Raw genomic sequence first — 27,170 nt, 5'->3', positions numbered from 1 at the left:
AGAGTAAACCTCACTGAGGATGGCAATCCCGAGCGTGGGTAAGCCCTGAATTGCAAAATAACCTCTCTACTAGACATTATTTTCGTAAATTAATTATTACTACCGTGACTAATTATACATAACCAATAATAAATCAATCAATCAATTCAAACCCAGACACATATAAACCGTAAAACTCGTTACACAAAATTTAGTACAGCTATTCAAAAGAAAGGAAATATATACATTGTTAGCAACTACAACTGTATTAATACATTTTGCCTACCTTTTCCAAAGGCCACACAGAGATACCCCACTGATCAGCTAAGTCAAGAACATCAACCTTATTCTTCTCTGCCTTATGCTGAATCCTTTCAAGCATTTCATCAGCTGGAGTTTTCTACAACAAAAGGAATAATTAACATAATTTTGTTTAATACTGAAAGATATTTCTCATAGAAGATTTTACTTTCGCTAAGCACTATAAGTATTTTGTTAGGAAATAACACAGAAAATTAATACTACACATCAGCGACTGTCGGGTTTCCGTCATGTAGACTGCCTATTCGTTGAAAAGCTGGCTAAGACCATTGCAATATACGATAAAAAGGGAAGGTTATACGGTATAATATAGGAAAGGATCTACTGTATACATTGCTAAATTAAAAAGAACTAGGACTCCGGACTTGATGCTCCATTGTCTAAATAGTTATTTCCAACTTGATACACTGTGACGTCATAGTCTGTTTACCCCATTCTCAGTAAACAAGACAAAGAGGCTGAGCAACTTGACATTCATAAAGACAGTGAAGACAGGCAAGCTCTTTTTCTTTAACGTTCCACGATTATGCAACGAAATTAAAGGAGACTGATGATAATGTATAAAATAGTGGAATGAAGGAAGTGAGCTCCGAGAAAACCTACGCACACGTTAAAAAAAAAAAAAAAGTTTAAGTCCCATAATGATGTTCTTTAGATTGTTCATTACAAAACCCACTTAGCACAAGCTGGGATCGAACCAGAGTCCCCACACACCATGTGACTCTCTACCACTGAGGCACCACGACCTGTAAGAATGATGATGGTTTTGCAGGTATATCACTCGGATGTAATTCTAAGTTAGAGGGGGAAGACAAGGTGCCTCAGTGGTAAAGGATTTATCTCTAGTGTGATGGTTAATGCTTCGTTCATAGGACAAGTGGGATTGCAGTAGAAAACAACATATCCGTCGGTTCTCGTTTCCTCTCACGTTCTCATTCCACCAATTCTCTCATTATGGCTCCTTTAGTCATGGAACTATGGGACGATCAACTAAAGATTTCATTTCGACTGTGCTACAGTCTATCCTCCTCTGCTCTATCTTTCTTTCTTAGGCACCAGATCACCATAAATGCGTGCTTCGGTGTCATACATCGGGCACAGAAAAGCTATAGAGATCCACGAACCCTACTTTGATACGTTTTTCATACATCAAAAGCGAATACTTGTCAAGTAACGTTACCTGCGTACAATGCACTAAGTTACCGAAAAATTGAGAAGTGATTGAACCTTAGACTATTAAACTGGTCATTGTAATAATGGTAGACGAACATTTTCATTTGGAGACTTTTCATAATTAGCAGGTCAGAGAAATACTGACATGCGCAAGCAAATACATGGGTATATAAGGTATCGTAATACCTAATTTTTTACGCACTGTGTCGCAACCCACCAAGGAATAACGCTGGCCAAATGAAGATCGTTCAGTGTGCCCCCAAACCCATTATCCCTGCTTGACTGGCAATTCTTTAATTCAACTGTTCCCCAAACTGCTTCACATGCTAACAATAAAAAATAAGGACCTCACAAACAACAGTACACTGGAATTACAGTACAACGAATGACACATTCTACATTGGTATTAATAGCAGGAAACTGAGTTTAAGTTCAATATTGGGTCATTTAAACCGTGTGAAACACGTGCCCAACTCATTAACGGATAATACAGATTGTGGGATAATACTGGAGTCGCCAGGCAAAAGACGGTGATATATTGCTACAGAACTGTGTAGGCGGAGATACTCTATACAGACATTTGTCCATAAATTGTGAGGCATTTCCATATCATGCAAATAAACAGCAATTACGAGAAGTGGATGGAAGAGAGGGTGTTTATAGGATGCCTGCATTCGGCCAACATGGCGAAGAGGGAAAAGTTCGTTACCAATTTGTTCTCGGGTGGGTACCACATTACACAGGTTGGTTATTCAACTTGATTTCTGGAACAAAAACACGACCTTTACATCAATAAAACACTACTCTACAGGATTCCATATCCGAAAGTCCCATAATACGCTTCAACTTATTTAAGGCAAGGTCCGTCGACCCTACTGCTCCTTTCCTCTTTTAAGGTCGCGTCATAACTACCCTTCTTTGAAAACCGAAGATGCAGTAAAATTGTGACGTCACGGAGGGAGCAGAAACAGCTTTCGCCCAAGGTCCTTGTCATTCACCCTTGCTTGTTTCTGTGATTTTTGCAGGAAAGTGAGTAATTCTTGCTTTCCTGTATTAAGAAAACATTAATTACTTGTGTTAGCCTATAAGCATGTCGAATTCTACACTAAGTACTTGTTGCAATTATGGTAGAAACACTACAGGTTCCAAAGTTATTTATCATGTATTTCCCTCGGACTTTTTGCGGAAAGTTTGGCAAAAGAAATGCTCCGATCATTTTATTTCCGAAGCTTATGGACATAATTTAAAATGTGAGCTTCTAGATATTCTACCCAACAAAAAGTTTAAACAAGATGTGCCTTCACTAATCTTACCATTACCGTACGGAACCGTGTTGATGTAAATAATGAAAGAATTAAATGTACAGAAGCTAGGTGTTTAAAGAAAAAACAATCAGACATTGGGATGCAGCCAGATGAAATAACTATTGTGACTAAAACAAAAAGAACTCTTTGCTTATGCTATTTTCAGTTTGTTCTGTGGAGAGTGAGGGGCATAAACCAAAAGAAGAGCTCTCCTTTTTGCGTAAAGAGAACGAAAAACTGAAGTCTAACAGTATGTACTCCCATGCGCAAAAAATATTGCGCGTATACTGTAACTCACAATTTTTCGCAATTATTCCATTTTCCATATGTTTATTGGTAAAATTCAGTTATTAGTACGTGGAGATAATAGAAAGCAATCCATCTAAGGAGATATTTCCAAAAAATATAATAAAATAATAAAAATATAAGCAAAAAACAAAATTATGTTCGGTTTTGTGTATACTGGCAATAATGTTTTCGAGGGAATTTTTGGAGTAGCACAGCACGATTGCAGAGGGAATAACAAGATTAGTAGGAGAACAGCTGAATCAAGGAACTGGAAATTGGAGCAACATATTGCATTTATTGGCTTAAATCTAGGGTGTAAATTGTCTGCCAAATATAAATTAGCTTCTGTAAGCAAGATGTTATACGGAAAATATAAACAAAGAGAAAAACTGTTGTCTTAAGTTTGGAAGTGACATGCTCTATAGCCATGAGCATTTATTTCTTAAGAAAAAGATAAGCAACAAAAGAAAATTTGTGTGGTCAAGTGGGTAGAGTGACGGACTAGTAATTCTTATACTGTTTTGACACCAGATCGAATCCCATCCGGTCCTGTTCAATTTTTTTTTACAAAACATTGTAGAAAGTGTATAATTTTTATGTTAATAAAACTGAAACAATACAATTAGGAAATAACTTTTTGTTTCCTCTGATGACGTATTTATTTAGAATTAGTGTACTATTAGTAATACCGATTGCTTTCAGTTTATGGTGTTGTATAGCTTCCTTTATCATCCTCTTTTCTTGAAAAAAAAAATTCTCCAATAAAGTATGAAAAATATATATAGTCAGAAACAGACATCTTAGTATCAAACATGATTTATCGTGATGAAATAAACAAGTTTCCCGTTATTAAAAAATAAAACTATAGATAATCATTGAATTTGGTCTTTAGGTTTTTATTATGCTATATATATTCTTTATAAGACTATACTTTATAAGGCAAGATGAGCGATCATACCCTCAAATTTAGCTAGTGAGTGAAAGATGTTTTCGGCACAAATATTTTACAGGTTTAGGTGCATGAAACACCAATACGCCATGGTCTTGACCTTCGTTTATTTCACATTATTATCCGACATATCATAGCAGGTAAAAAGCAGCATCAATCGGCAAGAAGAACTGCAAGTTGTGGTCTTAGTCTGTTTCTGATCAGGGTGTCTACTAAATGTTCATTTTTAAATTCCAGGTTTTATCAAGGTTTTCAAGGTTTATTTTTCCTCTTTTTCCAGGTCTATTCAGTAGTGACATTTATTGTAACACGTATAAGTTAATGCAATTTTATAGTTCTTAACAAAAACTGGTTATAATTAGAGAACGCATATGGCAATTGATAGTTTCTTTAAGTGACAAAATGAAAAGAAAAAACTGACTGAAATGCAGGTTCTCAAAAAATTTTACACAAGAAAATGTTTAATTAAAATATCCCCTACCAGAAGACTGGTTGAGAAAAATGTGCAGTAGCTTTAAATATCCTAATGTAGGAATTCTATACAGGGGTGAACCTTAATTAAACCGACAAACTTCGGGAAATGATTCTCGGCACCCAAACAAGAAAAAAAAATTCTCTTTAACTCTTCTCCAGGGCGCATAGTTTCCGAGCTAAAAGGTGCCGAAAGTGTGGAAACATGAACTTCCGACGCCTATATTTCCAAAATTATCCAAAGTAGAGAGTGCTGCTTAAAATCTCACATAGGAAATCATATGTTCAGAACAGATAAGACTTCCTTAAAGAGATATTAAGCTAAACTCTCTACGTTGGATACGTTTGGAAATATAGGCCTCGGAAGTTCATTTTTCCACACTTTCGGCACCTTATAGCTCCAAAACTATAGTAAGACTATTCATGGCTTTGGATTAATTGTTTTATTATAATTTAATTTATAAATTATAATTTAAAATAAAGTTTTAAGCTTTGGTCAGTGTCTCTTTTGTTAAATCCAAAACTATGTACCGTGGAGAGAAGTTAGAGGAATCTTTTTTTCTTGTTTCGGGCTCGGGAATCACCTCCCGAAGTTTATCGGTTTAGTAAAGGTTTACCCTGTATAATAGTAAATTTCCGTCAAAAACATTACTTCAAATAAACTAATATTATAGTAGTAGCACGTGAGTGTTGATGAACAATGACAAAAATGGCGGGAAAATAGCTTACTCATCGCTAAGTTATGGGATACAATACCACAAGAATATTTTACTACAAGCACTCCCCTTTAAAGTACTCTTGTGGTATTTTATGCTAAGTAGGACTTAGCGGTGTGTAAGCTATTTTCCCACCATTTTTGTCAAATTAGTATTAGTTTAGAAGTAAAATGAAAATGATCATATATAATACAAATTCTTAACGCAAAGTAGTCCATATTGTTAAACGTTACTGCATATTCTTCTTGGATAGGGACTGGCCATCAGTTATATTTTATTCAAAAATGTATTGTAACATGAAAGTTTGAAAAACTGAAAATGTTATGGAACCACGCACATTATATGAACAATATAGAAAACAACTTTCACAGTGAACAGTTTTTGACATTGAACTTCTAGAGTTCAATATCCCTTTCAACTTTTTCGCCTGTTCTTCCAATGCATCTACTTCTACTTCGGCGTCAGTTAGTATTCTTTTCTTCTTTAATTCCAACTCTTGTATTTTCTTCTTAATATCTTTCTTTTTTCGAGCTACTCTGTCTTCTTTTTCACCGCGGTCTTTCAGATATTCATTTCTTCTGCTTGATGCATTTCTCACATACTGGATCATACTCTTTGTGATATTCATATTACGTTTGTCACCAGCAACACGCACACCATTCAACACTTCTCTGGGCAATCAAGTACTCCTCTTGGAGATTTTCAACAATGCACTCTTTGTTAATGGAGAAACTCCTTTCCACTGCTATGCTGCTATGGAAAAGTACAATATCTTATGCATGAATGTTTTAAACGCATTGGAGAGACCTTCTTTACTTAACAGATCATGGAGAAAAACCTAATCTGTCATTTTTGTAACTGAAATTTGACAGTTTTCGTGCTATGTCTTGGTCTGAACAAAATTTTAAATATTCCCGTTTCACCATATCAGCATTTACAGGTGTTATTTGTTGCTTCTCGACAAATGTCTCCAGGACGAGTGTGATACGTGATTCACGAAGGGTTTCGTTGGTCATGGTTTCTGGAGACAAGCAATTTGTGGCTCTTGTTACACTGTATTTTAAAGGGCATTTTAGCACAATTTTTTTTACACAGTTCTTGCAAGAATCTTCTGCATTCCTTCTTAAAGTTCAAATCAACATCCTTCACTCCTTTAAGCGATGTAACCGCAGAAAATCCAACATCAACTAGATTAAGTGGTTTTAAGATGTCCTTATCAAAAACATCTATTGAGGTCAGTTTTCTTGAAATTTTAGCTACTTTTAAGACATCATCTTTCACGAAGAGGCTTAACAAACTACGAATTAACGTGTTTAGGTCATTCCATAGAAACGGTAGTAATGGACTGTCTGTCTGGTACTTAGTGACGAATTCTTCTAGTTTTACAGATACGGACTGAAGGAACCCTTATCTAGCAGGCAACGGTACATCAGAGATGTGGGCTTTTACATTAGAGAAGTTCGATGTTTCAGGAGGTTTTGTTTTCACTGCATCAACATAAACTTTTAAGGCAGGAATCATAGTTATGGCACGGTTGATAACTTTAGAATTCTCCACCCATCTAATAGAACAAAATTTAAGAGGGACAACTGCTGTTCCAGATGCTGCCATGAAATCTGCTCTTCTTGAAGGGAAGTCCTTGAATAAATAGTACAACGCTCTCAAAAACTCTATCACATTCCAACCAGCTTTGGTATGCGCAGTCTTAAAAGCCCCATTAACAATAGGTAAAAGCACGTTCCTGTTTCCAAAAGCTGTGGAACTTCACCATTTTCTTCACTCTGATAAGCCTTCAAAACACTCAGAAATTTCAAATTAACGCTGGGGCCATCAAGAGAAACCTGAAGTAACTTACAAAAATCGAGACCCTTGTCCTTGAAAGTATTTATAAATGCACTTAACAAATCCTGGGCAGTAGCATGTCCGAGGAATACTGATGTTAAATAACGTATTAAAACTTTATTTTCGTCACTGTGCCAGAAACGAACTACTAAGTCCATTTGATTTTTCTGTGAGATAGTGTTTAGGCTTTCGTCGAACGATACTGCAAAAAATTCACAGTTTTGTAGTACACGAAGTAACGTCTACTGGAAATATGGACCCAATCCAAAGGTGATGACATAACCTATTTTGTCTTTGTGTAACTTCATATTTTTAGCGACTTCACACTCAGGAAACATTAAAGGAAACAAATCCGTTGCACTCGCTTGACTTCTGGCCGATCATGACATGTAACTTTGTGTAATGTCCAGATTATTTCTGCTTTCGTCACTTAATCTTTGATAAGATAACTCTATTACACCACTAGTTTTTGCTGGGCTTTCATTTTTCTCCTGAACAACTGGAGTAGATGATGTGCCAGTCACTGAACTGGAAGACGCTGTAGATTTTTTTGTACAGGAAGGCTCCTTGTTAACATTGCTTGAAAACTTTACAATCGAACATTGTGCATTAAGAGCTTTAACAGCTATTTGATGTTTCTTTCCTTTTTCATGAGATTTCAATGATCCAGCTCCCATATCTGAAATGTCAAAATCAGTTCTGCAGAGTTTACAACCTGTTTTAAATGGATCGTTGGACCTAATAACCCATTCCCACTGGCCTTTCCACGAGTCCTGGAATTTAGTTTTACTTTTCGCCATATTAATGGCTGAAAAATAAAATGTTAATTGTTAGTGTGTAACAGGATTTATTGCAAGACTAGTAAAATGTTAACCTAAATACAAAAAGTGATTCCGTTAAGATGTGGGCAATTTTACTTTTTTCCGGTGAACACCTTTCGGCCACCGGGAATGGTGTTCACTGCGACATCCGTCGGCTTGGACTCCTGTTAAAAAGCTTCGGCACAGGAGTATAAGCGGAATGTTGTTCCAGACCTGTCTACTACTCTTGCTACAGAAACACGTAAACCAATGTCTTCACAAAGCAGCAAATAAGCTTGATTCATACTATGCAAATAAGCAGCAACTACAGAGAAAGCTTCTGGCTTGTATGCCAATATCCCCTCAGTGTAAGACACAAACTTAATAATCATGAAATTTAACTTTTTCAATTACCTTACTCTTCTCATCGGGGACTAATTTAGCTCTTTTTGTAGTCACTGTTATTCACAACGACCATGCCAAACAAATAAAATCTTATTCAGTCTCTTTTTGTACCCTCAACATACTTTCCAAAAACATTCACCGCCTGCACTCTGCTCACGTCTGTCTGTCTTTCTCAACTCCGTCTCCATTGAATAAGTTATTATTGGCTTTTAACCTATGCTGTAGTATATAACTTTCTTGCATTTTAAAAAAATATACTTATTCCATACCAATCCCAAAAACAATATTTTAAAAACAATTTTAAAACTTCAAGGTTCCTCATCCAATTCCAGGCTATTTCCAGGTTTTCCAGGTCCAAAAGTAAATTCCAGGCTAATTCCAGGTTTTCAAGGTTTTCCAGGTCAGTAGACACCCTGCTGATGCTCCGGACTCGATCGCCTAGCACGCTCGTCTATACCTTGACTCATACGTCTATCATTCAGTGCAGGCACATATCCAGCTTTTCTTTTCGGAGGGGACCCGACACGAATCCTCGTAAGCACGTAATTCTAATGTTTCCAAAATATCAATAATAATAATAATAATAATAATAATAATAATAATAATAATAATAATGCAACAGTTCTGTATTTCTCTTAAACGTTTCTTACTTGTCATTTATGAACCGGTCAAACTTTCTCTCTCTCTATTCTAACTCTCACGAAATCAAAAAATATTTTCTAGAGACATGTAAGGAAAACTGTTTGCTACGTATATCACATAAAAAAAATAGCAAATGGCAATGAGTGTATCGTTCTAATACAGTAATGTTATAAACAGACCGGAAACGAAATTGTAATCCCATTTAAAAGTGTTCTTTAATTCCACCTGGTATCAATGGCATTACGGTATATTCTTACAAGTAACACTTCCCAAGTGTAACACTCCGATTTTGATAAAATTTGACAGGCAGATACTACACATAAAATAAACGAATACATGTTTTTTTATTTTCTGCGGAAAAACTGTTTTACGGGGGCAAAAGCACTCACCCAAAATTTTGAAAGTTGACGCCCGAAAGACAAAAACAAGTGGACCAAAGTGTACGAAATTGTGCACAGATATGGCAGACGCAAAATGAAGGAATACGTGTTTTGTATTTTCCTGGAAAAAACGGTTAGGTGGGACGCAGACCCCTCCAAACCTTTGATCATGAAATATCAAAAGTGCTAGTAACAATATGTCTGATGTGTGTAAAGGACGAAGAATTCCGATGACACTTTGTGTATGGACAATACGCAAAAACTAAACGAATGCCTGTTTTAAGGGACAAAATCCCCCATCCAAAATGATGAAAGTTGACGCCCGAAAGGCAAGAAGAAGTGAACCGAAATGAATGAAATTGTGCACAGATATTGTAGACGAAAAATGAGGGAATATGGGTTCCGTATTTTCCTGAAAAAAAAAAAAAAAAAAAAAAAAAAAACGTTTCGGTGGGACACAGACCCCTCCAAAACTTTGATCGTGAAATATCAAAAGTGCTAATAACAGTATGTAAGAAGTGCTTAAAAGACATGAAGAATTGGAACGACACATTGTGTAGGGACAATACGCAAAAAAAAAAAAAAAAAAAAGAAAAAAAAAAGAAAAAAAAGAACGGGTTTATTTTCTGCGAAAAATTGGTTTTAGGGGGCAGAATTCCCCACCCAAAATTTTGAAATCGTGCACAGATATTCTAGACGTAAATTGAGGTAATTGTGTTTCGTATTTTCCTGAAAAAAAGCGATTGAGTGGGGCACGGACCTTCTAAGCTGTTGATTAGGAAATATCAAAAGTGCAAATAAGTATGTATACGTCAGAAGTTCCTAAAGAGTATGGAGAATTGCAACGAAACTTCGTATAGGGACAATTTGCAAAACAATAAATGGAATGCATTTTAATTTGTATGAAAAAACAGTGTTGGGGCCTAGAGCCCCTCCAAAAAAAGTTAATATTACCGTAAAAGTGCAGGAAGGAGTGGACCGAAGCAAATGAAATTGTGTGTAGATATTGTATAGACTGTATGTAAAATAAGGACTTTCGTGTTTTAAAGATGTCCCTATCAATTTTGGCACATCAACAGCAAACAGGAAATTAATCGGCACGTGTTTTTGTTTATGCGGAAAAACATTGTAAGGGTTAAAGTTGCCTCGTAAAATACTACAAAATACGCTATACTGTTTGTGCTTGTTGTTGATCTGCCAAATTTGAAGAAATCTGATGGAGACACTTGTGAAACACGAGAGGCTTTATTTTTCATATCCAATATCTACAGACAATTTCATTCGCTTCGGTCCAATCCTTCCGACACTCAACGCCTCGGTCCACTCAAAAGTTTTTTTTTTCTCTTTTCAGGAAAATACGAAGCACGTATTTCCTCATCTTACCTCTACAACATTTGTGAACAATTTCATTCAGTTCGGTACATTTTTTCTTCCCTTTCTTGCGTCAAATTTCAAAATTCATGCGGGGGACCTTTTGTCCTCTAAAACAGTTTTTTCGCAGGAAATAAAAAAGCCGAATTTGTTTATTTTTTGCATATTGTCCTAACACAAAGTTTTGTTCCAATTCTTCATGTAAATTTAGGCACTTCTGACATACTGTTATTAGCACTTTTGATATTTCATGATCAAAGGTTTGGAGGAATCTGTGCCCCACCTAACCGTTTTTTCCAGGAAAATACAAAACACGTATTCTCTAATTTTATGTCCGCAATATCTGTTCACGATTTCGTTCACTTTGGTCCACTTGTTTTTGCCTTTCGAGCGTCAACTTTCAAATTTTGGGTGAGGGCTTTTGCCCCCTAAAACCCCTTTTTCAGCAAAAAAAAAAAAAAATAAAAATAAAAAATAAATAAATAAATAAATAAAAAAGCACTTATTTGTTTATTTTATGTATAGTATCTACCTGCCAAATTTTATCAAAATCGGAGTGTTACACTTGGGAAGTGTTACTTGTTAGAATTATAACAACAACGCATTGTCCACAGTTTGGACACTGACTCAAAGTAATCTGACATAAATTTTAAAAAAAAATCTCAAAAGGGAAAAAGTAGGTTTATTAAAAAGTGCTTGAGGTTTGGTAAGGGACAGCTTCCAGGACCTCACGCTGGATACGTCACTGAGTCAATGCATTATATTTGTTTCTTGCAAAGATGATAATTAGATGCGTAATGTGTAAAATTATATCATAGTTTGACTTTTTATAGGTCTTTCCTTAACACATCCATATTATCCGGCGTTCTGCCTGCCTGTTTTATGTCGGATAAGCGAAACTCTACTGTATTTTCAGATAGCATATACACAGGAGCTAGAGGTCTGCACTGGCCGGAATTTTTAGAACGGACCCGGCCCGTCCCCTTTAATTTACGAGGGCTATCCAGAAAGTAGATTACGTTTTCGTCTGTGTCCGCTAGGGGCGGGGCTAGCGCGGCCATCTTGGGGTCAGAGCGTTGCGCAGCTCAGTCGGCATCTAGCCGTGCTAGTGAGAGGTTCGTGCTGTGCTCCGTTAAGATACTGTGACGGTTTGAAATGTCTGCGTTAATTGAAAATCCCGCGAGGTGCGTGCAGTAATAAGGTTTCTGACAGCAAAAAACTGTAAACCGATAGAAATCTATCGGCAGCTGTGTGAAGTGTATGGGGACAACATTATCACTGAAGGTGGAGTGCGACAGTGGGTCATAAGATTTAAAAATGGCCGAACCAATGTTCACGACGAAGATCGAAGTGGGAGACCCAGCAAAGTGACTGCCGAACTTGTCGAAAAAGTCGATGTTAAAGTCCGTGAAAATCGAAAGTTCACAATAACGGAACTTTCTTTGAGTTTTCCACAAATTTCGCGAAGTTTGTTGCACGAAATCATCAGCGAAAAGCTTGGTTACCACAAGTTTTGTGCAAGATGGATTCCAAAAATCTCGTATAATCTATAGGCATTAGCGGATTAAGGGCGGAGCCAATGGAGCCCAGGGTCCCCAGCTCAGGGGGCCCTTTAAAATCCCTCTGTTTAATACTTACGCTCGCGGTATCGCTAGATTTAAGTCTTTGCATCAGCAGCATTTACCTGTTAATAATGAATGAAATTATTTAATTGTTAATAATGAATTTAACTAAACTAATTATTGTAAACTTGAAGCACATTCAAATATTACAGCATAGTTCTCGGTAGTTCCATAAGTAATTTCAGAGACCACGGTGTTTCAGTGGTAGAGCGTTCACCTTTGGTGCATGGAGTCCTTGGTTCGATCTATGCTCGCGCCAAGTGAACCTTGTGCTGGACAAACACTGTGTGTGTGGGTTTTCTCGAGGTTCTCCCGTTTTATCCCACTTTTTTCATTCCACCATTTCATTCATTTCTTATCATCACTGTCTCCTTTAGCCTATCCGGCATAATCGTGGGACGTAAAACTTAAAAATTTCATTTCAAATCATTTCAATCAAAAAACAGTTGCAGGAAGTATGTAATTTCGAATAAAACAAACTACTATATACAATTCTGAGTATATTATTCTTTTATGAAATTCTCGCGAACCTTATTTCTAAATTGAAGGGTAAGAAGACTAAATTCATTCTCTTATTATTATAGACCCATTTCAATTGAAGCAGTTGGAATAGTTGAAAAAAAAAAAAAAAAAACCCTATATTCCAGTGTGCCACAATCGGTATAACGCGCCACACTGGTGTGTCCAGCAAAGTGAACAGTGTGACGCAAACTTTTTCCTATTATTTGCAAGAATATTTGTCGAGTTCCTGTTATTTATTATTATTATTATTATTATTAACGATTTTTCCATGGATCAGCTGTCTGTATACGGTTAAGCAACCACAAGTATCACATTGAAGGAATGAGTGTAATTATTTACTTTAATAGTAATACAAAAGTCTATTTGCTTGTATATTCTACCGGTAATAACTGCATCCGTCTAGAAAGCTAGGACTAACAACAAAGGGATACCAAGTTGTGACCACACACCGCCCCAAATCGTGGGTGCCACAAGTTCTCTCCTACGCCTTAGAACAATAAGGGCTGTAGCGTTCAGGGAGAGAGGAAAACAACTTAATTCCATTGCAGTTATATGCTTATTAAATGTTAACTTATATTTATAAATTATGTAAGTGATCGTATCGTTTTCTGTTTATTATTAATAATAATAATAATAATAATAATAATAATAATAATAATAATTCTTATTATTATACATTTCTTAATACGTTGATTGCCATGTGTATGGAATTCCATACACACGGCTGTCCTGTACAGTAGAGCGTGATTATTTTCCATACGCAAACAATGTAGATATTCCAAGTTTGTTGTGTTCGTTCTATAGGTGTGTATGTAATTAGATACATATGGCGTAGAAATCAAAATTTAATGTCCATGCCACGTATATGAAAAACCATACACAAAGACATTTATGAATAAAGACATTGAGTTTGAGTTTAACGTCTCGTTCAGCAACGAAGCTATATGAGACGTCGGCCTACTGATTAACTTGGACTCCGAACCATGTGAGCTCTCGCCGGGAATCGAAGCCGGGTCTTCCACACCAAATGCGCGTACGCTAACCACTAAGGAGCTTATGAACAGAGACATTTATGAGCTAAAACAAAGGCGAAAACAAAGATGTGTGATGTGATTTTGAGTTTATCGTCCCTTTCAGCAGCAAGGCTATATGAGACGTGGACCTACTGATTAACGTGAAATCCGAACCACATGAGCTCCCGCCGGGCGAAAACAAAGACCTTTGGAATTGACAATTGTTTGGGCATTCCAGTCGAACCTACCTAATATTAACAACGTTTCTACGATAATTTCGTAACATTGTATTATTTCTTTTGTTGATTAGCTTGGTTAGGCTTATTTAAACACTTTCTTCTTTGCACCGACGTGTCACATCTCTTGGATGAAGATACACTAGCTCTCACTGGAAATCTAATCCAGAACCAATGCACTTGAACCATTTGACCACAACAAGGCACATTTAAAAAGAAGTTTCGATTTTGTTCGGGAAAATTGTGATTAGGTGTAACATTTAAAAATATATTTAAGAAAGGGTACGGAGTAAACGCACTGTACTTTCTCGCTCGAATATTTTACACTGACTTATGTTAGGCTGCAACTGTTATTGATACATTTATTTGGGAAATTGCGAATACAATAATGTTTTGGAAAACTTTGCTAGAAGAAACTTCAGGCCCAAAAGTAAAGTACCCATTGGTCATATTTCCGTTAGAAATAACTTGATCCATATATTAGAATTATAAAGGATATAATTGTATGTGAACTATAAGCAAAAGCGTCTGAGTAATTTCTGAGAAAATTATGCAAAAAGTCACCCCCAAGAATAAATTATCCCTTGTGGATCTTTTCAGTATAAACGAGCTATGCTATATTGTTAGTGTTTTCATAAAACATTTATTTATGAAATACGAACACAATCACCTGAGTCGTTCTTGAGAAAATCGCAGGGTAAAACTTACTGTCAAAAGTAATATAACATTTCTAGATTTTCCGGATGAGGGAATTATACCATATAGCTAGGTTATTTATGTAATACGTATTTATAAAATATGAACAACAAACATCTCCTGAGTTGTTTTTAGGAAGGTCATCGGGAAAAGCTTACCCCCAAAGGTAAACTCTTCTATCTGTAATTTTGACAGTATATCAAGTAATTTTTAAGCAAATCGTCGGGAAAAAATTTCACTATCAAAGTAAACTATCTCTTTTGGATTTTTCTTTTCGGAACAAGCGAGTTATACCATATTGTAAGATTATTACAGAAAATATTTTTACTGAAATTAGAACAAATTTCAGTAAAAATACAAATTTCAGTAATAACTGAGACAATTGTCCAAAAAAAATCAACCCTTGAGAAAACCACTTCTTCTGTATGTTATCGGAATAAACTATTTATGCTCTATGTTAGTTTATTAATGAAATATTTTTTTACGAAATATGAACAAAATTGCCTGAGGCGTTAATGGGAAAACCATCGGGGGAAAGCTCACCCTAAGATTAAGCTACTCCTTCCAACGAGTTGACATATTGTTAGGTAATTAATGATACGTTTATTTATGAAATGTGGTTGAGAAAATTGTGCAAAAAGAACGCATACCATACAGTAAATTACACCATATATATTTTTTCAGAAAAATTATTCATATGTGGTGGAGATTTGTTAATAAAATATATATTTATCAAAAGTAAATAAAATCGTCACAGCTTTTTTTTTTTTTATTTGAGAAAATAGAATTATTTTAAATTTTAATCCTTCAGTAAATTACCCTTGCTTTTAAGTGTCGAAGGACATAAAATTCGAAAGATATTATGTTACTAAAACGTTATGTCTAGAATTCGGTGCAGATACGTTGAACAGTATGGCCTCTATTTGAGTGCGTGTAAAAGCGTGACGAACCGAGAGACAAATAGATGGACAGACATCGAAAAATCATTTTTTTCGCTATGTAGGAGCCATGTAACTTGAATTTATTGAAATCTGGTATTCTGTTTTTATAACTATCACCACACTTTCTTTTTTCGTCGCTCGAATGTGAAAACGAATAGGCCTACACCGACACGTAATGTGATAATTCGTAATCCCAAAAATTTAATTTGTTATGTTTAATGTGTGGTTACTCTTATATATATATATATATATATATTAAAAAAAAAAAAAAAAAACTTATGCATGTTACATCATTTTATTATCAGTTTTTCACGCTACTGTATAATTCGGTACGATTATAGTTAATATTCATGGCATCTTTTGGAAGCATTCGCGTTCCTCACAAAGAGAGCTGTAAAATTTAGTTTTGTTTAAAGAAAGCACTCTTGATTTTTTTTCACACAGACTTGCATTTCTTGCACTTGTGGATATGAAACAAAAGGAGAGAGAGAGAGAGTCAATACTTTAAAAAGAAACACACACACAGAAACACTAGAACAGTTTTTTTTCTTCATGACAACGAGCTATCGCTGTGACTGTGTTCCTCACGCTGTGTGTAAAGCTGCAGGTTGCTCTTGTTTTGTTTTTTCCTGTTCCTGACTCACAGACACTCGCAGTGAGTTGAAGCTGTGTAAAAACGGAGAGGGAACGGTTAAGCATACCATACCGTAAACTAAAAACAATCGCTATTAGTAATAAATAGTAAGCTAATTCTGAATAAATACGTCATCAGAAAAACAAAAAGTTATTTCATTATTATACTGTATTATTTCGTTTCTTATTAACTTAAAAATTACACACTTTCTACAATGTTTTGTAAAGAAAAAAAAATTGAACAGGACCGGATGGGATTCGATCTGGTGTCAAAACAGTATAAAAATTACTAGTCCGTCACTCTACCCACTTGACCACACAAATTTTCTTTTGTTGCTTATCTTTTTCTTAAGAAATAAATGCTCATGGCTATAGAGCAAGTCACTTCCAAACTTAAGACAACAGTTTTTCTCTTTGTTTATATTTTCCGTATAACATCTTGCTTACAGAAGCTAATTTATATTTGGCAGACAATTTACACCCTAGATTTAAGCCAATAAATGCAATATGTTGCTCCAACTTCCAGTTCCTTGATTCAGCTGTTCTCCTACTAATCTTGTTATTCCCTCTGCAATCGTGCTGTGCTACTCCAAAAATTCCCTCGAAAACATTATTGCCAGTATACACAAAACCGAACATAATTTTGTTTTTTGCTTATATTTTTATTATTTTATTATATTTTTTGGAAATATCTCCTTAGATGGATTACTTTCTATTATCTCCACGTACTAATAACTGAATTTTACCAATGAACATATGGAAAATGGAATAATTGCGAAAAATTGTGAGTTACAGTATACGCGCAATATTTTTTGCGCATGGGAGTACAAAGCCAAATAATATATTTACAAACGAAGTTAAAAGAATTGGAAAGCAAATATAATAAAGAATTAATTTCAAAGGCCAGTTCTAAAATATAATATTGTGATCGTTTCAATAAAGTGGTTAATAACCGGGTGATGATATATTACGAAAAAGTTTTACACTAGGGCAAGTAAATATGCTAATAAATGGCAAGAAAAAACTAAGACGGATTGATTAAGATATCATTCGTGCATTAACACAACACGACTCATTGATAAATTATACAATCATCTGCGGTTACAAGTTCGAATCCCCGTACCCAATATGTCAACATTTCGAGGTTGTATGCAAAAATTGCCGTTTTTTCCTGATATTCTTACACCAGTTTTGAAAATTTTGACTTGCTAGGGCGCTACTTAAAGAGTGTGGAAAAATTTTCAGTGCTTATATTTGATGAATTGAATGTTAATATGCGCGTATGCTATGACCAAGAGGTTTATTTATTTTTAGGACCACACAGAAATGTCCAGGTGGCAATGATTCCAGGCTTAATAGATGTGTGGAAACAGCCAGTGTATTATGATTTCGGAAAGACTATGAGAAGTAAAAAAACGACTCTTCGAAATCTTATCGAAAGTTGAAGTCTCAGGATTCAAGATAGTTGCGATTCTCTCAAAGTTCAATGGTGGCAATATGAGGCTACGTGGTGGTTTCGTTTCACCTTTTTCCAAGTGGATGGAAGCAATAAAATAGTATGAAGTTATAGTTCGAACATTTCACAAAAAACTGTGAATCGAAGAAAAGAAAAAGAATGTGATTGGCCAACCGTTTTATGTCCTAAGAAAGACAATTCGATCTTGAAACTATTCGACACGGCTAACACATACTTCAGAATTCGGTTTTTGAATAGAAAAGCACAGGAACTCCGCAGGAGGAATGTTTTTCAAGATAGTGGATGCAAAGCTATTCTTCAAGTTCTACTCAATGCTATAGTGAGTACATATTGTATCTGTATGTACGTAGTCTTTATTTTTATTGCATTTAAAAATTTGTTTTCCTTTGCAAATCGCTACGACAGAACATAGGCTTAGCACACGATATTTTTCCCTGCTTCACCGCGGTGATGTCACACTACAGCTGGAGAAAGTGGCTACGCAGAAACAGTGAGTTATGAAGGGACCTGTAAAACCGCGGAACAGTAGTGTCGACGTACCTTGTAATTAAGGTATTCATGCGATTGGACTTAACGTTGATCAGCAAAGGTAATGAATGCAATGATTGGTTTGAGACTGAGTTGTTTCATCCTTGTCCGAGAATCTGCCGGACTCGGAATTTGTGATTTAACAATGGTTTCAGCAAGAGTAAGTATCTTGGGCCTCAATTGCTCGCCTTTCACAGGGAGGCGCGTCTCCCTGGTTGGGAACCAATAACCTGTGTTTTCACGATTTCAAACGTTTAATGTATTCAATTACACGGGACACAATTGTAGATGCATTTCGCAAATTGCTCGGTTGTTATAGGTACTTGATGGATATAAATCACAACAAGTGTGATGTTTCTCTTTAGATATCATATGCAGAGTTATACTTTACATATTAACATCCTTATATTACAAGTAAATAAAGTTGTACAGGTTATGAATTGCGGTGTACTTCACTTCCGCCCATACTGTATTAAAACTAAAGAGATGACATCACATGTATGTAGGATGTGATTTTTTTTTATATCCGGATTCAACGTTTGATATTTTTCAATATTTCGATACCCAAACCGGATATCACAGAGCCCTACATACAAAGGAGAAGAATAAATAAATCCTGTTAAAATAAAAATGCTCTAAAGAAAAAGCCGATATTGTAACGTACCGATTGCGTAGCCTCCAGGTGACTTCTTGTAACATCAAGAGTCCCCGGAGCAGCAGACGTCCCACTGGCAACAGCCGACGACGAAGACGCTGTACATCTTGCTCTCCCCTTATATTTATCTCGAAAGCTTAAACGGTCGGTAATGACATAGTCTAATTCCTTCTTTAATGAAGACTCCACTACCTGCAAATAAAAAAATGTATATGAAAGTTCAATACAAATATTTCAGCAATTTACGATTACATTAAACCAAACAATTAAAACATGTCATAAAATTATTTCGAAACTTGGCTGAATAAGCGGTCTAATATGTTCTGTATTGGACAGAGAAATGTTATGTATAATCATATTCGTAACACTGAATAACTGCTTATATACCGGTACTCACTCACCTAGTCGCGCAATGACTTGATTTTCTGGTATAGCCTACAATATTTCACGGTTTATGTTTGATTTTTTATATATATTCAAAGTTATTTTGTTTTATGTACTTAGAGATACCTGTAAAGTATTTAGTAATGTGGAGAATATCCCATTTCTTGCATGGCTAGGTATGTTGATATAAACAGTGTGTGCAACCATACTGTTCTAAATCAACCGTCATGACGCTCCTAGCGGTCTCTCCTTAATACTGTTACTTTTTCACCAATTAGATGCTGAAACACAAAGAAACTTTGCGGACATAATGAGTGAAGTTCGGTAATACAAACAGGATACAATACGAAATATGGATCTCAGGCTGCTGCTCGAAAACCGTCAGTGTTAAACTGTCCAGCACCAATGTCCATGGTGAATTACGGTGCCGTGCATTTATGTTAATAGTTACCCAGCGATAACAAGGAAGTCTTAGATTTTTACAGAAATACGTAAAATAGGCATAGATACAGTCGATATTAGGCACTTTCGGTCGGTAACAATGTTTCTTTGGTGAAAAGAGATGGTCTCTATCAAAATGAGATTAACCTAAATTTGCCTTTGTTTTTATAAAGAACTACTTGGAGAATATAGTACACATCGGGTGTTATTTTATTATCATGGAAAAATAACAAAAAAGTCCCAGGAAAGATTTGTAAAGATGCTAATACTAAGCTGGGGACGGCCCCGACCTGAATCGAACATCAAATATTAGTACAGCATCAGTTGGTTTCCTGCGAACACTTTGAAGATGTGGCACAAAGCAAACCTGTACTATTTTAGGAATGTGAATGGTACTCCACTCTCAAACACATTCCCGTTTTTAGAAACAAAAGGCAACATGAGCCCTTACTAATATATACAATTCTAGTGCATATAATAGCTTTAGGAATTTTAAAAAAACGTCCTTTTGAATGTTCTTTCAACTGAGGTTTTAAGTTCTTCTGTGATCGGTATTATAAAAAATAGTTCACCGACGCAATATTTGATAGTATTCTGATTCTTTTTAACATTCCAAGATCCTAATTAAACACTACATATGTGAACCATATATCAACGGAAATATACAAACATATGATTTTAAATGTTTAATATAGTATAGGAATGGGTGTTCAAGAATCTGTACTTTTTAGAAAGTGATATTATATTCTTTATATATATATATATAGATAGATAGAAAAAATATTTTAGAATATTCGCATTACAAAAAATACGACAGATTATGGTCAAAAATGTAGCCGGTTACCTCCAGCTTAAGACTGATAATTAGGTTGGGCTATATTACACAAAATTGGAACCAAATTATCCACAATAATCATCTTTGCGGAAAAGGTGAAAAAATCATAATACAAGCCACTGTTTTCAAAGCTAGTACGCGTACTTCTGGACCGTTTGCTGAGATTCTAGCTAATTACTCTGGTGTTTGCGTTAAGCCGTGAGCGAATGAAAGAAAAGTGTATTTGGAGGCTTAAGGGGGAAATAAAAAACCTTGAGCATGCAATAGGGCGGGATTGTTTTACAGCGCATGGTACGGCAAAGTTATAACACAGGAATCAATGCTATTACTTCATAATATGATCTTATTAAGATACCGCTATGCATATTAATTTTCGTGAGAAACCAGACTAGATCTATTTCCTTTTCAAAGAGTATAAAATGTGCCAATATCATAATGCGGAAACGAATGTGGCGGCCCTGGGCATGACCTCAGAAATCTATATCACGTGTCTTTTTAACTATGGGGTAGCTGACAGATCTTGTTGAGCTATAGTTCAAATATGGTACCATGAATCGGCTGTCCGTCTCTTGTGCGCTAGCAACATGGAAAGCGGTAACCGATAGACATCAAACGAATGAGTTAGTTGCCTGCCGTAGGTTAACGTAGTTACAGTACGTAACATTCAATACCTATTAACTAATTCCAGAAGATATATCATGTACTGTTACTTTCATGTTGCAAAGGGAACAAACGTCGCTCAGTGGTGATATGCTCATCTCTGGTGCTAAGAGCCCCTGGTACAATCACAAGCCACGTGAGTTTGTAGTAAACGGCCATGGATATTTTAGGAGGCCTCATCCCGGCGAAATTAAAATACCGCTAATTTTACAGTAATTATGGGATATCTTCAAATAGATAAAAGATAATCGAAATGTGGAACAAGAGCGCCCTAGACAATATCGTTTTACATAAGATACCGTTATCACGACTCACTTATCTGCTTTCGATTTCGAGCCATTTTGAAAATCGGCATTTAATTTCGCGTTTCTAAACGGCTGAAAACGGAAAGCCATTAGGTGACTTGCGATAACGGTACCTCACGCAAAATAATGTTGTCTAGGACGCTCTTGTTCCACATTTCGATTATCTTTTACCTATTTGAAGATATCACATAATTACTGTAAAATTAGCGGTATTTTAATTTCGCCGGGATGAGGCCTCTTAAGGGTTTTCCGACTTCCCCCACATTATAATTCCACCAATTCGTTTATAGTATTTCACTTTCATTCATTATGTTAAACTAAAGGGCATTACCATGGGACGTTAAAGACCATTTTTTCAAAATATATATTTACACAGTATTTCGGACTATAATTATTGTTTCAACAACACGGCATATTATCTTCTTTATTTTAAATATATAATGAAATTAACTCGCTACTTAAAAAGGGCATTAGGTTAGCTAAGTACTCGTACCTAAAACGAAGATAACTTATCTACAACCGATTGCATGAAACAGTGAGAACCACATCACATTCAGGTAAGGTTGCTGAGAAACGTGCTGACCCAATTCAACGAACCTTTAACCCTTTAAAATGGGCGTGACATATAAACAACTCTGGAGAGAGAAGGCGGACGTGGTTTAGAAGCCTCAACTGCGCTTCTAAAGTTATTTAATAGCCAATCATGGGCTTGGACAGTGTTCAGAGCGCCCATTTCTGTTTCTGCTCTGAAGAAAGACTGACAGCCGTCCCTTATAACAGGGTAATTCTTTCAAAACTAATTCTACAAGCACCTTTCCTTTATGTTTCTCTCACATTTATCTTATATATTAGCAGAAGGCTGACACACGACTACTGGGAAATTTGTCTATTAAGCCTCGGAACTCGTAATTTATCAACTTCATATTTCTAAATAAACTGCAGTTATTCTGGCCCCAAAATAGAAATAAAAATAATAAATACAGAGAAATGAAGATAATCAGACGAAGTGTCAGCAGAGACTTAGAAAAAAGGTAATAAATATCACTGTAGGGAAGAGGTCTGCACGGGTCGGAATTTTAAGCAGGGGCCCATGAATTTATAATGTGAAGCCCGACCTGAGTCCTTTTGGCCCGAGCCCGAATTACAGTTTTTGAATAACTCAAAAACTGTATTTTTAATAACATCAATTAGAGAATTAATTTTACAGTTATGCTTTAAAAGTTCTCCAGAAAGAACATTTCGATAAATATCGTTGTACAGTATATTTACAAAGTTAAGCCCAGAAATATGGCTGTATGTTTAAAAATTTACGGCCCGAGCACAAAGTGATTTAAGCTTTGTAGGCCCAAGTCTGACCCGCGGACTCGGCCCGAGTCCATGCAGACCCTTACTGTAGTGTAAGTAATTATTGAGAAAAACGAAGTTAAATTTTACTGGTAGAGGATCAGTGTTTCAATATTGATGCGATATTAGGCAAACAGACAATAGAGCGTAATGTGATAAGTGTTTCAAGCCCACTGTCTTAGTAATTAAGCTGGAACATGTATGATCCAATAATGGAGGGGGGAAAAAATGTACTGCAGAAGGAAAATAAGAACATAATTTGCATCTTAACCAAATGTGGTTAAGACTTACTTTATGAATGTAGCATATGCCTGACGTGGGATAATATTTCGATGTCGAAAACCCACTCGTGAAGGAGCCAAAGATCTGTATTTTTATGCAATATGAAGTCTCTTTCCACTATCTACATCTATGCGTATACCCATTGTCACTAACGCGCCTGCTCACTACAGACGCACGCCCATACGCTACTGCCCCGACTCACATAGCATTCGTGCATTTTAGTGGTCAACTAGCACAAGTTGGTTCGTGTTTCATGCACTGTTATTTTTATGCTATGTGTCCATATCCGTCCGTATAAAGTGAATATGAACCAATTAATGCAATTCCTACCTTAAGAATCCTTTTCTAAAGCAGGAAGAATGGATGTTTGACAAGATATCTACCTATGTATTCGAACACGTGTCACAAAAGATTGACATTGCTCACGAATTTTTTTAAGTGCTTTCGAAGTTATATTCCTTCGTCGCAATGGGACGGTAAGGATTCATTGTTTTCATTATTTGTCAATAGTGCATAATTTGCAACACTTAATAATTTTAAAGGTACTAATGCTTCGTAGTAATATGAATTCATTCGTATTTAGGGAGAAGCAAAGAAAGAACGAAAATCATAAATATCTGCGATTAAAAGGAGTGAAGGTCGGAAATAAAACGGGAGTAACTGAGGTCAAGTATATTTAAAAAAAACAAAATTACTAATACAAGGGTGTCATCTAGGGCCGCAATCAACGAAAGGTTAGTCACATTTTTTTTATATTTATTGTTTAAAAAAAAAAGAAATTAGTTCTGGGAGAAGCGTTGAAGCTGAAGTTTGCGGAAGAGGAAAAGTATAAAGAAGTTGTGGTTGTTCGTTGGCGTTAAACGTCCCTTTTCAGCAGCGAGGCTATATGAGATGTGGCCTTACAGTTCAAGGTGGAATTCGAAGACTGTAATGTATTCAAATTTCAGCACTTTCCCACCGAGAAACACAAGACCCGCGCGCCAGCCACTAGACCATCGGATAAGTCAACACAAATCTATGGTATGGGTTTAGGTCTGTTGACCGATTTTAGCGTTTCATTTATTAGTGATGGCCTGGCGTGGAATCCGAACCATGAGCTCCCACCGGGAATCGAACTCGGGACTCGCACGCCAAATACGCGTATGATTACAGTATCACCACGAGAGAGCTCTAGTACGGAGTGTACAGAAGGGCTACTTGCAGTCACTATCACTTAAACCTTTACTGAGCAGGTGAAATCTTCTAATGTTAATATGTTGTGGAATCGTGCAGAACCCCATGAATAACTAAAGGTATATTTCAATTTAACATCTCACGATTATGCTCGTTAGGCTAAGCGAGAGAGATGATTAAGACAAGTAAATGATAGAACTGGTGGAATGAGAATGCGGGAGGAAAGTCAGGGACGTACGCTGCCGTGTCGTGACAAAACGCTGTAACTTTGGCGAAGAAGTTTTGCGAAAATGAGCCTTAAAGTTTTCATCCGAAAATGTGATCTGTATCGTGTAGAAATAGTGTATCTTGACTTTGGAAACACATGGTTACATGTAATGTTACGTAAATGCATGTTGTGTGATTAAATTTGGTGAAAATTGATTGGTTGACCATTATTGCCTAGTTACACTGGTTCTACACAATACAGATCGCATTTTCGGATGAAAACTTTAAGGCTCATTTTCGCAAAACTTCTTCGCCAAAGTTACAGCGTTTTGTCACGATACGGCAGTACGCAGAGGTGAGTCTTGAGGGTACGGACCCCAAATTTCTACTCTTAGCCTAATTTTAGGGGCAATCTTAGGAATTTTAATATAAAATACCCTCATATTGAAAAAATTAAATGAAATCGTTTTGAGTTTTACGTCCCACGGTTATGCCGGTTAGGCTAAAGGAGACGGTGATACTGAGTAATGAATGAAATGGTGGAATGAAGAAAGTGGGGGGAAACGGGAGAACCCCGAGAAAACACACGCACACGGTGTTTGTCCACCACAAAGTTCACTTGGCTGGGGCTGGGATCGACCCGGGACCCTAAGCACCAGAGGTGAACGTTCTACCACTGAGCCACCGCGGCCCCTTCTGAAGCAGTCAATGAATATATTTCATTGCACAGTGAGCAACACAAAAGAAACACATTATAGGCCTTACTTAAAAAAAAAAATCAATAATAGAAGGGAGTTCTGACCCCAGAACCTTCCTCTCTCCGAGTGTACAAGTTCCTTGGAACTTAATATTCAGATAGTAGTGGATTTCTATGATAGCAATGCCGTAATGCAAGGCTTTATAAGACCCGTGTAATGTACACTTGTACTCTGCAAGCATTTAAATACTATTTCGAAAATATTCATTTGGTAGAAACACTGCTTCCGGTGAAGTCAACGACAAGTGATACGATGGCAAGCTTTTATCAACTCGTCCCACTTTGTCGCTCCTTGCTAAAGCCGTCTTTATCAATAACGGACCTGCAAAGCACAGGACGCAAGCTCCATCTATTGTCAGACAATAACAGAGTTCAAAATAAATACTTAGAATTTTACAGAACTACTCCACGTAAGTTAATAATTATGCTAACAGGTTACGTAACCTATGTAATTTCTTACAAGAACGTTTATATATATATTCACACACACACATCTATTCATTTCTTCTAGTACGCCTCCCTGTAACTCTCCCACTTGCGCCCCACACAAACATCTGGGCCACTGACCTAAAATGTCACTACTTCAACTACTCTATTATTCTAACTTCGACACTCTCTCACTGTGATGGCGAAATATTGGCATACTTCTTAAATAATCTTAAAACTTTCAGCGATTATTACGCATTCTACGACAAACCCAACAGACACTGCGCTTGCAAGAACAGAGTGATTTCCCAATCCAATACGTTCTCGACCCACCTAACTGCTTACGAATTTCACTGACGTACGTTATTTCCTGGCATTATTTTCATGCAGAATAAAACACACATATGCAGAAGGAACCGCACAATTGACTTCTTCAAAGCTGTTACTTGTATCAACACTCATTATTTGATCGTTATTCAATTGTTGTACTTACTAATTAATCACTTATTATCGCACCAATAATCACTTTTGACAAAATGGCTCATTCTACTAACAACATCGTAACGTTAACACGAGAGGGCAGGGCAATCGCTTGTATTGGACTCGACTAATGGCGGTGGACGAAAGTTTGTAGCAAGCGCTCGTAACCCTCCTCCACGACCGCTTTCATGTGAATGACGCTTCGCTCGCTTCAACATGTCGGCAGGCAACTATAAAACTGCAAACTAATAATTACACCAACCTATTTAAAACATCAGTTTCCACAAATTTGCCTCTTCAGAAGCAATTAATATTACAACAACAAAACCTGTTGCAGGCCGCCTTTATATCCTCCCCTTGTACTATGCAAAGAAATCAATAACAACTTTGGTCATAACAACGCCAGGGTAAAATGACCAATCCAACTTTATTTTTCAACTAAACGTGCCAGGGTTTTTTCTTCTGCATCGACACAATTCAATATTTTCCAATATAATAGAATTCCGCTCTTTCCTCTCCTCAGCGATACGAAAAAAGAAAGAAAAAAAAGCTAGCATGAAGCGCAAACTTAGGGAGAAAAAATGGTTATATAATATGAACATTCAATAGGCTATGCAATTACGCGTAATAGCTTTACGGTTTCCTATGCATTATTTACTAATACCACTGTGGCATTTACATAATCATACTTGCATCCACTATAAAGTCTACTTGCAAAAAAACATCATCACTAAGCACTAGGCGGATCTGTATACACACTAGCGCACCTGTTTTACACTGTATTTTATATATCCTGTGTTCGATCCCGCAGAAGCTTTGCAGCTCTCACCCCACCACACCGTGCAAATATTCTGATACGGCAAAATCATTACAGCTGTTCTATCCTTATTAGCATAAGTTGCAGAGGTCTGC

The 27,170-nt window shown here is 36.3% G+C and overlaps 1 protein-coding gene across 5 annotated transcripts in view; it reads right to left on the bottom strand.

Moving 5' to 3' along the window:
* The window catches only part of LOC145671789 (uncharacterized), a 90,785-nt gene that overhangs the window by 29,129 nt on the left and 34,486 nt on the right, over nt 1–27,170 (bottom strand). The window contains exons 1-3 of one of the 5 annotated variants that reach the window (XM_081741002.1): nt 26,521–26,637; nt 18,974–19,156; nt 266–379 (exon numbers count right to left, since the gene is read on the bottom strand). In XM_081741002.1, coding sequence (XP_081597128.1) covers nt 266–361 — 96 coding nt within the window. In that variant the 5' untranslated portion in view covers nt 362–379; nt 18,974–19,156; nt 26,521–26,637. Of the gene's footprint in view, nt 1–265; nt 380–18,973; nt 19,157–25,919; nt 26,049–26,111; nt 26,249–26,271; nt 26,435–26,520; nt 26,638–27,170 lie in introns of those variants that run through there. The other 4 variants (XM_081740999.1, XM_081741000.1, XM_081741001.1 and 1 more) reach the window with 4 other exon arrangements.

The sequence above is a fragment of the Thermobia domestica genome, chromosome 15, assembly GCF_964235325.1.
Source record: "Thermobia domestica chromosome 15, izTheDome1.hap1.1, whole genome shotgun sequence".
Lineage (NCBI taxonomy): Eukaryota > Metazoa > Arthropoda > Insecta > Zygentoma > Lepismatidae > Thermobia > Thermobia domestica.
Note: the sequence above shows the minus strand (reverse complement) of the source record. Positions and strands in the feature narration are given on the sequence as shown.